Genomic DNA, 12,084 nt, shown 5'->3' on the forward strand with positions numbered 1-12,084 from the left:
CCGAAGAGAGAATCAAGACAGGGCCATTCTCTTTAGTGTTTGCCGTGTCTTCCCAATGTCCACCTCCTCACCGCCCGCATTTTGATATAAAAATAACATAGACTGACCCTTGAAACCGGCCATTAACGAAAGCATACGTTAGTAAATCAACGTGTCCTATGGAGTAACTAAAAACTGAAAAAGGGAACGACGAGGTGAGGTTTATTCTGTGCTGTGACTTCTCGGGGGTCGGGGGTTAGCTAGCTAGCAGTTTCACCGGTTGTGTCCAGACTCATGGGAATTAATATGAGACGCATACTTGATTCAGTTAATAAACTAGTGCCAGGTACTTCTGGACACGTGCTGAGAGTGCACCTTCCCGGACACACCCGTGTTAAAGTGATTTGAACTGTATTGGGTTCGTTTTTGCAGGGGTTGTCCCATTATTCCCATCCAGCCCTGCCACTGTAGCCAGTAAGCTAACGTGGTCTTCAGGGAGAAACAGTCACCCGGCGGCCTGATTTCAATGAGAACCAGTTAATGACACATTGGCAGTAATGTCTGATGTATAAATCTTTCCACTCAGATCGTGAAATCATTAGGAAATAAAAGTTAAATGACGTGAGAGGTGTTCTCCCATGAATATCTGCATGAGTATCTATGCTTCGTATTTGTAACAGCTAGCTAGCTTGCCGGTTAAACTTGTCATAAACCTAGCTGCTATTTAAGTGAATATTTCTTTAACAAGTTCGTCAATTTTGTTAAGCAAACATTTGATAGCAAAATGCACATTTTAAAGTTAGTGCATGTGAGTTTTAATTGTTGAATCACATTTAGCAAAGGTTCCTAGGGCCCCACAACACCCAGACAGGGATCGACACATCCCAACCCTAAACCTGGAATGAGGACAAAATAATCCTCACGTTTTTGGATATGTACTGAAAAATCAGAGCAAAATGTTTGTAAGAAACCATTTAAGCCAAGCTAAAAGTGGGGGTGGTGTTTTACTGTTTCAGCTAACGTCGGTGTAGCTCTGTCAACACATCAGATGCAGTATTGTTCGTGACACACATCTGGTTGCATTGTTTGGTTGTCCTTTTTGGCTGTGACTGATAGTCAAAGTTGCCCTTATAATGTTGACATGCTGGGTGAACACTTTTGGGACATTACGCAAATCTCTATGGTGTGCGTTTGTTTTTTACAGCCAGAAAAGGTGGAATATTTTCTAGACCATTATATACTTCGATCATGACAAGAGTATAAGCATATTATCCTGCAGTGCTGTCCAATGGTAAATTAATGAGTAAAACTCACAGTGAAACTAATGACATCCATAAAATTTAATGTGCAGATTTTGCACAAAGGCTCAAGAAAGAACAGCTCTGTAATTGTGACCAGTGCAGTGAGGAAACCAGGGCTACACTGAAATACATTTTAAGGTTAATATACACATTCTGCTACCTTTTGTCAAATAGTAATAAAACTGCTTTACATGTGGCTAGTGTTCTCTAAAATAGTTTAAATCTTATCCTGTAAATCAGAATATTCTTAGCACAGATGTCTTACTTTACATTCAATTCATATAGTTTCATTTCAGCTTAATACTTTTAATGATTTAAAGTAGAAAATGTATCAATTTCAGAATTGAAAGTTAAAATTGAGCTTGCAAAAGCACAGTTGGCTCAGTGGGGAGCAGTGTTGCCTCACAGCAACAAAGTGTTGGTTTCAAACCTGATCCAGCCAGCAGGGGCCTTTCTGTGTAGATTTTCCACTTTCTCCCCTCTCTGCATCAGTTTTTCCCACAATTCAAACACATTCAGGTTGAGTGAATTGGAAACTAAATTGTCCATAGATGTGAATGTGGTTGCCTTTGTTTGTCAGACCTGTGGGAGACAGGCTGGATAACATTTTAAAAATGGTAATTTACCCCCATATGTAAAAATTGGTATACTTAATTTTTAATTTTTAAATTTCTTTAAATCTTATATCCTCTTTTTCCAGGCAGAGCTAACATTCAGACCTCCTCAATCAACAGTTCCTCCCATTTTGGCATTCACCATTGCTACAGAAAAATACTTACCTTGACCACAGCCTACTAAGCTAGACCAACGAGGATGTCGCAGCTCCAGTTTCAGTGTCCAGCTAGCCCCATGCCTGCTGCTCCTGCCCCACTACAGCTGGGACAGCCACAGCCTGGCTACAGCATCCCCTGTGCCTCAGGCACTTTACCCTCGGAGAGCGCCAGCCAGCCCATCAGGAGCTCCGCTCTCCCCGCGGGCTCCGCCACTCCCTACAGTACCACCACAGGTTTGTCTGGTCCAAAAAATAATTTCTCTCTTTTTTTTCCTTTTTTTTTTTTTTTTTACACATTAAATGTATAGTTTGAATGAACAGTGAGTTGCAATCTTTTGTTTAGCCCTGAGATTGGTGGTTGGAAATACTACATACATTAGGTTTTTCCCTTTTTTAAATTTATCATATCTAAATATCCCAATCATTTGCAATATTTCAGATTTTATATTCCTTTTTTTCAAAAGTCTCGAGACTATTTATGTATTTGCCCTCAGACTTTAAGGGCAAGGATCAGCCTTTTGTATTTGTGCTCATAATCACACCCGTGTGCTTAGTTTGGACTATTTTGGATCTTTTTGTGTTGTTATAGTATCTAACATGGCAAACCCTAAAGAGAAGACCCCCATGTGTTTGGTGAATGAGTTAGCCCGTTTCAACAAGATCCAACCTGAGTATAAACTGCTTTGTGAACAAGGACCAGCTCACTCCAAGGTACGTTGAGAAAAACGTTTACAAACAAACAAATGACGTGATTTCATCTATGATGTCGTCTTCATTTTTCACCAGCTCATGCTAGTGACTGAAAACCTATTGTTTTTTCTCTGTCTCTTGCCTTTGTCAGATTTTCTCAGTGAGGCTGACACTGGGAGATCAGCACTGGGAGGCAGAGGGGACCAGCATCAAGAAAGCCCAGCATTCCGCTGCTGCTTCTGCCCTCGCTGAGACAACACTTCCCAAGCCCACCGTGAGGACGCCCCGCAACACAGGCAAGAACCCAGGTGGGCTGTTCCCACTGTATCTGTCTCTTTCTTATGCTTTATATAATGCTTTGCAGAAAAAGGGTTTGCTCATATGTATTTTTATCTTTGGTTTGTTGGTTTTGTTTGTGTTGATTTTATAGCAGATGGCATGACACATACTATGGAGTTAAATGCACTATGTATGAAGCTTGGTAAAAAGCCTATGTATAAACCCATCGACCCGTACCCGGGGATGAGACCACCAAACTTCAACTACAACGTTCGGGCTCCAGGGCCTTACCAGCGCTCTATGCAACAGTGAGTTTCCTTTATTTGGAAATTAAATGAGGACATTCAACCATTTTGTCCTAATTTATTGAGTAATTTCATGAAGTCTGATGGAAAAAATTTTGCCTTTCTTGTGTGTCCAGGTACTACTACCCATTTCCTCCAGTGGGACCAATGTTATACCACATGGAGCTTTCCATCGGAGGCCAGCAGTTTATTGGGAAGGGACGCACGCGGCAGTTAGCCAAACATGACGCTGCTGCCAAGGCCCTGAAAGTGCTACAGAAGGAGCCAATATTGCAACAGTTACCGGTGGTGAGAAAGAGAATGCACACTCAGCATGAAATAGTGCTAGTAAGCTTTTGTGCAGTTTTATTCAGACACCGCTTTTCTTTTTTTAATATGTATTTTGCTCTTGACAGATGAATGGAGAGCCTGAGGAGGAAAACCTCAACAAATCGGAAATCAGTCAAGTATTTGAAATTGCACTTAAACGCAACTTACCTGTCAACTTTGAGGTGATTCCCACATTTCTTTTTATATAAGTTAATAATAAGAATAATACAGTCTGGATGGTAATTTTTTTTGGACAGTTACACATTTTTTGTTTGTCAGGCTCTGTGCTTCACTACAGCCATGTGTGAGCTCTTTTGTGCATGAACTAAGACTGAAGCGACGCAGGTGCCAAAGAATCATTTCGTTGCCAAGTGTCCAATTACTTTTGGACCCCTGCAATTTGGCACTTAGTGTTAAAAATCCATATCTCACACTCATATCTTTCTATATTGATGTAAACCTGCTCAATTTATAGACTTGGCATTTCAATGTAGTATCTATTATTATATGAATGAAAGGTATGAAGAACAGAATCTGTAGAACAAGAATGTGTAACTGACCAAATGTCTACTTTCCAGACTGTTTGTAGACCACATGCATGACTTACCCCACTTTCTTATCCGGTTCATTTATAGAACATCAGTGCTTTGCTACACTCTAAATTGAGAAACCTGTTTTTCAGGTGTTAAAGGAAGAAGGCCCTCCACACATGAAGAGTTTTGTAGTGCGTGTCACAGTTGGGGAATTCACTGGCGAGGGTGAGGGAAAGAGTAAAAAGATTGCCAAGAAGCTGGCAGCAGCAGCGGTGCTGAGGGAGTTGAAGAGGCTACCCCATATACCCAGTGTGGAAAAGACGCTGCCACGCATCAAAAAGAAAACCAAGTCCATCATCAAGGTAATACAACTAGTGGGGTGGACTTGAGGATAATCAATATGGACCCTAAGAATCTTCATCAAGTGATGATTAACCTGTCATACAAACAGCTGCAGACCAGCCCAGAGTATGGTCAGGGTATGAATCCTATCAGCCGCCTGGCTCAGATCCAGCAGGCCAAGAAGGAGAAGGAGCCGGAGTACAGCATGGTGACAGAGAGAGGTCTACCGCGACGCAGGGAGTTCGTCATGCAGGTGAGTAAACAGTAACTGGTAGAATAACCTATACAACTTATGGCTCTGTTTTCCTCTGCCTTTGCTTGTTCATGACTCTCCCATCCAGCTCTTTGATCTGTGTATGCTGCATGTTGTCTTGTCCAGGTGGCTGTGTGTGGCCAGTCTGCAGAGGGAATGGGACCTAGCAAGAAGGTGGCTAAGAGGAACGCAGCAGAGAAAATGCTGGAGCTCTTAGGATATAAAGTGCCTCAGCCTCAGCCCCCTAAACCGGCACTGAAAACCGATGAAAAGGTACTGCTAGACCTTTATCAAGCAGGTCCTGTAAACATGGCAGACATAATGTGTTCTGTGTTAAACCTTCATGTATGTGTGTTGTTTTTGTAATATTTAGACCCCAGTGAAAAAACCTGGCGATGGGCGTAAAGTGACCTTCTTTGAACCTGGTTCTGTTGATGAGGTGGCATTAGGTGAGTTTTTTTTTTTTTTTTTTTTTTGGAGATGTTTTGTACTAGACTCAGGTCTTTTGATGTTGTTTTTTTATAATTTGATTTATTATTTTTTATTTTTTATTTTTTTGTTTTTTACAAATGTGATTTTCCTTTGAAGGTTCTAAGGAGGAGGACTTCCGGCTGCCTTACCTGAGTCACCAGCAGCTGCCTGCAGGTATCCTGCCCATGGTGCCTGAGGTGGCTCAAGCAGTCGGGGCCTGCCAAGGATCCCAGGCCAAGGACTACAGTCGAGCTCTGCCCAACCCAGGCAAAGCCACAATCACTGCCATGATTGCCAATGAGCTGCTTTACGCAGGGACATCCCTGACTGCTGAGACTATCCTAAAGAACAAAAATAATCTGAACCAACTTCCCCATGGGCCCCTCACCAGGCCTTCAGAACAGCTCGGCTTTCTTGCGTCTGTGCAAGGTCTACAGGTAACCAACAGCGTGTTCTGCTTTGGTTCACGTGCATGCATTTGATTTAGACTAAAATCACTGAAATATTTAATTTGCTTGCAGGTGGAATACAAAGATTTTCCCAAAAACAATAAGAATGAGTTTGTGTCACTGATTAACTGCTCCTCCCAGCCACCGCTAATCAGTCATGGGATTGGGAAAGATGTAGAATCCTGTCATGATATGGTGAGTCTTTCAAAATCTACAAAAGATATTTTTATGGTTTTTTGGGTTGTCCGTCCATGTGTCCGTCCGTCCGTCCGTCCGTCCGTCTGTCCCATACTTAGTGAAGGCCAAGGTCACAAAATACATTTTTAACCATAACTCAATACTTCACACAGCAATTATGACAAAACGTCACACAAGTGGTTAATATTTTACATGATTCTGGATAAACAGGGATGTAATCCGAAACTACCACAAACCGGTAATTCTAGTTCACTTTCATTTCAAGAACTTTCTTTGAAATTACTGTATAAAAAATCTTGGTTGAAACCATGGGCATATGACTAAAGGGAGCAGACTCACTGTTAACAGTGGGCTCAAGTGTGAGCTGTGAAGATTGAAGACTGTTTCCTGGGCACCCACTCCTTTTTGAGGAAGAGTGGCTGCTACCAAGACAGTGGACCTCTTACTTTACACGTTACTACTCAAGTGAGCAGCAGTTGCCTCGCAAAATCAATCCCTGCAGTAACTGAAATGGTTCTTCACCTCCACAGGCTGCACTGAATATACTGAAGCTGCTCTCAGAGTTGGACCAGCAGTCAAATGAAAGAACAGGAAATGGACCAGTCTCTGGGTAAGCCCTCACAAACATTCTCCCCACGTAGATGTGTTTTATTACTCTAATGTTTTTATTAAAAGCTCCGTTGGAGTAAAAATATATCTTTATTAGATTAAAGCGTCTCATTCTGCAAGATGTATTAATCTGTATTACGCACCAGTGCCTGTTTACTGAACTTTGGAGTGCAGATGCATTTGTGAAAGAATGTGTATACAGTCATTTGTGGCTCCAGAGCTACGCAAAATCTGATAAACTGCCTGAAGTGATGTCACTTGATTGCATTGATTCTGATCCTTTTGATCCTGTCCTTTTAGAGTCTGATGATGTTATAGAAACGAAATGTTAAATTGTTGGGGACCTGTTTTTAGTCAAAGATTTTCCATTGAGAGAGGTTAACAGTGAGCAGAGATCATTTTACTCAATGGAGGAATATTTTAGCGCTGATTAAAATGTTGACAGTGACACTAAATCTGACCTATTTTCCACAGGTGTGGCAAGCAGGAAATCGAAGGTGACTTGCACATCAAACAGGCTAACTCAAGCACATTGGCACAGACCCTGGATGGCACTGTTTAGATGATCAGGTTTGGTTGTCTGTAAAAGCACTAGAGAAAACTCAGACACTGTGTTCTTTGTCAGTTTTAGAAGGCTACAGGAAGCTTTGGGCTCCGTAGGCTCTAAACAATCACTGTTCATATTCATTGTTCCGAAATGTTCACAGTTAAACAAGACTGATAGGGAAAAAATAGTTTCTTCTCCTTGATGTTGTTTAATTGTACACATTATTTATTTTGTTGCTTTGTAGAAAAAAGTAGCTGCATCCTAGTCAATGAGTTGAGAGTTTACTTGGTGGGGAAAAATGAAGCTCTGTGAACTGTGAACTTTTTTGTTTTGCCTAGAACTTGTTTCCTCTCTGTGAGACCTGCTAACTCTTGTTTTTAAGTGTTTTATGTTTTACCCCCTGCTGAGATAGTTCAATTATAAAGCTCTTGTTAAGGTTTGGACCTCATCTTTGCCTAGGGTGCAGCTGGCGAACCTCTGTTGATTTTCCTAGAGTGCTTTATATCAACAACCACAAGTGAAGTGTTATCTACATTACCATGTAGGGCTGGGAAGAATTTGTGACTAAATGTAGCGTGTTTGTAATGTGATGTTGTCTCTGCTGTGTGTGGCAGAGATGTTTCCCTGTTGATACTCCTGGTCCCTCCCTTATGTCAGCCCCCCTTCTCTCTCTGCTCCCCATGGTAATTAAAATTACGTGCTTACGTGCACAAAACAAAGACTTCTGTTAACTTGTCTTTTCCAAATACCAATGGTGGAATATGTAGATAATCTAGGGCTGGGTGATTATTCAATATTATATTTTATCACCTGTCAGTGGTATCATATTGTAATGACACGGTTATATTGCGTCAACATTTTACAAAACTGTTGATCACAAGCAAATTCTAAGTATAAACTAATGAGAAGTTATTAAAGTTGTAATAATTTTCAGTCACAAGTGCAGTTTAAGACTGTGTTTAGACCAACAGTAGCCTTGCTTGAAAAAAATGTTGCCTTGCCAGAAGTCAGCTGGCCAGCAGCAATGCAGCGCTCCCATCAAAACAATTTAAATCTTGTAATGCAAGTTTGCTGCTCTTATTTTTATTTGAGTGCCCAAACAAGCTCATTCTGGGACATTATGACAGGAGACATTTTAAACACATTATGCTGCGGGAAATGTTTAATTAGTCATCCCTCCTCCCTTGCATGAGAATATTTTTGGGCAGTGATTACGTTGTCAGTGTATCACTGCTGTCTTTTGCAATTAACCACATTTAACGCACTGGTCTGCAGTCTTGTAAACATATGTGTGCACTGACATAGGCATAATCCACAAGTGCAGTAGACCCAGAATTTTTCCCAATTCAGTGCCAGTTTTCAATACCCAAAAAAAGTGCGGAGTTCGTATTTTTTCAGCAATACTACATCTTTCTTTGCTCATTTTCATGTCTTGTACAGTTTGAAAAGTACTCAGTGAAACACACAGTTTGCTCTGAACAGACAGTGTTTGGGGCAGTAGTTTTCAATCATTTTATTTTATGTAAACATAATGCAGCACAATATGCAGGTACATTATTTAGTATCAGACAAAGACATGACCATTCCCATTTTGATCAGTCCAGGATTCAATAACTGTCCTGTCATTTGACAGATTTACAGTGGAAATATTTTGAAGGGACTTTAAACTTCCTCTTAACATTACTGAAATCTTTTTGGTGTGCTGATGACCACTTGGCTGAGTCGTCATCTAGTACAGGTTTCAGAATGATCAGTTTTAAAATCTAAAGTCCCTTCCATTTTGCAGTAATTCTGACTAACACCATGTTGTGACTGAATCCTGGCTGTGGCTGAGCAGTTTGGCTTACTGCTATTCACACAAGCAGGAGGATTTTTTTTTTTTTTTAAGTTACCATGGACCCTTTTAAATGATATTCAGTTTTAATTTTAAGGTCTGAACTCCCAAAGTTGTCATAAATGTATTTAGGTATGATTATGCAACCTTAATGGAGGTATTACACACTTGTTTCCTCATGGTATCAATGAAGGGGTACATGCACTTGTCAGATCCAATGAAACGATACACAACCACATTGGATTCCCATGGCAACAACCTGAAAAAGAACATGTGCAATTGAACTTAAAACGCTGTACTTAAAACATGAGCTGCTTAGCAATGAAATACAGGGAATGATTCATGTTCCAAAACAGACTTATTTCTGGTCTTTGATTACTATGAAAGCGCGGCTTTGTACTCACGCTCTGGAGAGGAAAGGCAGGTAGGTGAGGCGAGGGATGCACACCAGCGGTTGGTCTATCAGGATGGCGTTCATGGCCTGCTCAACACAGTATTGGGGCTCGAGAGGGGGTAGCAGCAGTTCCATCTCCTCCCTAACAGTGGCACCAAAGAACATTTACATAACCTAAACATACAGCAGTTTGCCAGTAGAAAGGACTGCCACTTCACTCAACACGTGTAATAAAAAATACTGTACAAGATTCTTCAGTTGGAGGCGATTACAGTTGTAGACGACCATCAGTTTAGCTTCAAATATCAGCAGAATATCATAGAAACCCTTTCTATGATATTCTATCACCGTTGCAATAACTTAACAATGTCACTTGCATTATTTTAGTAAAAATAGCAACAGAGATGTATATTTGGTGTGCACGTGTTGGTGAGTAGGATATATTCAAGTTTACATGCAGAATCTACAGTATATCATATGTAATCCAAATTCTTAATACTTCCAAGTGGGTCTAATTCAGTCCATTTGTCCACAATCATTTTTGACGGTAAGTAACCGTTATTTTGTTGACATACCGTATCTTGCAGCCGTCAAACATGCCTGTGTCCACAATATAGGGGCACACGAGAGTAGTCTTCACTCCTTCAACCTCCTCAGCCAGCAGCTCATGGGCCAGAGACTCATGGAAACCCACTGCCGCAAACTTGCTGGCACAGTAATCCTGTCCCAAATCACACAAAACACACATCAAAGCTGGTTTACAGTGTCTTCACAGAAATGAAATGTTTAGGAACCATCGTTTTCTGATTTCCAAAACCACCTCAGACTTTTCTTCTTTTCTTTCTTTTTGCATGACAGGCATTTGAATTTGTCACATGAATTGTAAACTTGTGTAGAGAGGTGTGTTAAAGACTGTAACAGTAAAGCTCTCATATCTTAGTGTAGCAGTGATGTGTCTCCCTCCCTGGTTCACCTCGACACAAGCCGTGCTGAAGAGACCGAGGACGCTGGCGATGGTCACGATGTGTCCGTGATTCTGGGCCTTCATCTGGGGGAGGAAAGCCTTCACTGTCTGAGACACACACACACTGTTATTTTGCAGTAGGTTACTAGGCAACACACTGTGCAGTGTTCATATGACTTGTGGTGACTTAAATATTGTTCAATGCGAGGGAAGCTTATGTTGCACGAGCAGCTTCATATTAAGAGGATTTATGTGGGAATCCTATAGTCCATAATGTGAAGGGGATAAAGCTGTTAACGCAATACATTTTACATGTCATGTGTCACCCGACGCACAATAACCTGCTCTGTTTAGCTGACGGTGTAAAGCATCTTAACTTTTGCATTTTGCAATTCAAAGTCTAAATCCAGCTCTCCAAATATCAGTCAGTGCTGAGTCATTGTCTGCGTGCCCTACAAAACTGGGTTATAATGTTTTTTTACTAATCATTGCATGAACTTGTATTTAAATACAATGGGTCCATTGATAAGTACTTGCTCTTAACATTTGAACGTCATCACAGTATGGGCTGCTGATTTTGAGATGTGGACCAAAATAAATTGACCTAAATCACAGGAGAAAAAAATGTTCTCACTTTTATCTCTGAAATTTTCAAATGCACAGACCGCACTGCCAACACTTTTCATCGGGGTTATTTCTTTGATAGAAAATAGTCCAAATGAAAATATGTGTCTCAGATATGGAGCTCTTCAAACCTGGGCAAAATAAACAATCATTTGAATGAATCAAGCCTTTCATACAACTGGCAGCATTCAAATCAGTTATGTATTGGCCTTCTCTGTCTTTTACTTCTTCATCCATATACCAATGCCACACTGAGTTAAGAGTATCTCTTCTCACCCAGAAGAGGGCATGACAGTTCACTTTCATGGTCCTCTCCATCAGTTCATCAGGACAGTCCAGTATGCGCTCCCCTGCCACCACTCCGGCATTGTTCACCAGCATTGTGACATCTCGGCCCAGGTCCTTTCTGACAAGCTCTGCATTGCGATACACGTCCTCCCGGTTGGTCACATCCACCGTGTAGGTGTGCGCCTTGCCCCCCATCTCACGCACCAGCTTGGCTGTCTGCTCGTTGGAACTGCTGTTGATGTCCCATAGCACCACGTCTGCACCGTGCTTGGTGAACTCCTGAGCAAAGAGACGACCCAGGCCACCTCCTGCTCCGGTGATCAGCACCAGCTCACCGTCAATGGGCTTGGTGCGCGGGCGCAGGACGACCCGCACGGAGCTGCGCAGGATGAAGTAAATCACATCCAGCAGCATCATCTGGAGGTCCATGAGAAAAATCATCTTGATCTAATTTGCTGCTGATGGTCTTGAGTGCAAGAAAATGGATTAGACTTCACACCTGTTCCCTGTGAAGGTTAGTGTCCTAAGTGTTGAATAGTGTGAGTGCAAAGGATGCAGACAGCCAAGCTGGTGTTTCCCTCCCTTTGTGACCCTCAGCCTCCATCCTTGGTTTATTTAAACACTCTTCTCCCGGATTATAAATACCTAAGCTCCTAATAAAACCACTTTTGTTGTAAGCTGTGAGTGTATGCATTTTCACCATTACTGAGGAAAATAACATGTGCCAGACGGCATTACAGCTGATTCCTAAAGGTCTTTGCAGGACACCTTTCAAAGTTCACAGCTAATTCTGATCATAAAGCTGTTTATGCACGATGTGAAACGAAGCTGTATGAACCTGAACCTCAGCTGTATCAGTGTAAAAAAAAAAAAAAAATTCTTTCATAGTTTTTGAGCAACACAGAGTCAGAGAATTGAGAGTTGGTGTTGAAAAGCTTCCAGT

The 12,084-nt window shown here is 41.4% G+C and overlaps 2 protein-coding genes across 6 annotated transcripts; one reads left to right on the forward strand and one right to left on the reverse strand.

Moving 5' to 3' along the window:
• Positions 1–11: 11 nt before the first annotated feature.
• stau1 (staufen double-stranded RNA binding protein 1) lies at positions 12–7,756 on the forward strand. Of its 5 annotated transcripts, none has more exons than XM_023414112.2 (15): positions 12–194; positions 1,981–2,286; positions 2,642–2,763; positions 2,894–3,050; positions 3,173–3,329; positions 3,443–3,614; positions 3,722–3,817; positions 4,318–4,530; positions 4,620–4,763; positions 4,890–5,036; positions 5,137–5,212; positions 5,352–5,671; positions 5,756–5,878; positions 6,412–6,491; positions 6,965–7,756. In XM_023414112.2, the coding sequence occupies exons 2-15, from the start codon at positions 2,094–2,096 to the stop codon at positions 7,050–7,052; spliced, it is 2,088 nt and encodes a 695-aa protein (XP_023269880.1). In that variant the 5' UTR covers positions 12–194; positions 1,981–2,093; the 3' UTR covers positions 7,053–7,756. The 5 variants fall into 5 exon arrangements, with proteins under 5 accessions (XP_023269880.1, XP_023269881.1, XP_023269882.1 ...); XM_023414113.2 differs by having other exon boundaries at positions 3,176–3,329; XM_023414114.2 differs by having other exon boundaries at positions 2,894–3,038.
• Positions 7,757–9,009: 1,253 nt separating this feature from the next.
• rdh20 (retinol dehydrogenase 20) lies at positions 9,010–11,732 on the reverse strand. Its single transcript, XM_023414116.2, has 5 exons — positions 11,130–11,732; positions 10,239–10,337; positions 9,841–9,986; positions 9,276–9,407; positions 9,010–9,130 (listed from the first exon to the last, which is right to left on the reverse strand). Exons 1-5 carry the CDS (start codon positions 11,580–11,582, stop codon positions 9,010–9,012), a joined length of 951 nt encoding a protein of 316 aa, XP_023269884.1. The 5' UTR covers positions 11,583–11,732.
• Between the last annotated feature and the right edge of the window lie 352 nt (positions 11,733–12,084).

Source organism: Seriola lalandi, unplaced genomic scaffold (assembly GCF_002814215.2).
Source record: "Seriola lalandi dorsalis isolate HSWRI2012SDOR001 ecotype SW California unplaced genomic scaffold, Sedor1 jcf7180002054522, whole genome shotgun sequence".
Classification (NCBI taxonomy): domain Eukaryota; kingdom Metazoa; phylum Chordata; class Actinopteri; order Carangiformes; family Carangidae; genus Seriola; species Seriola lalandi.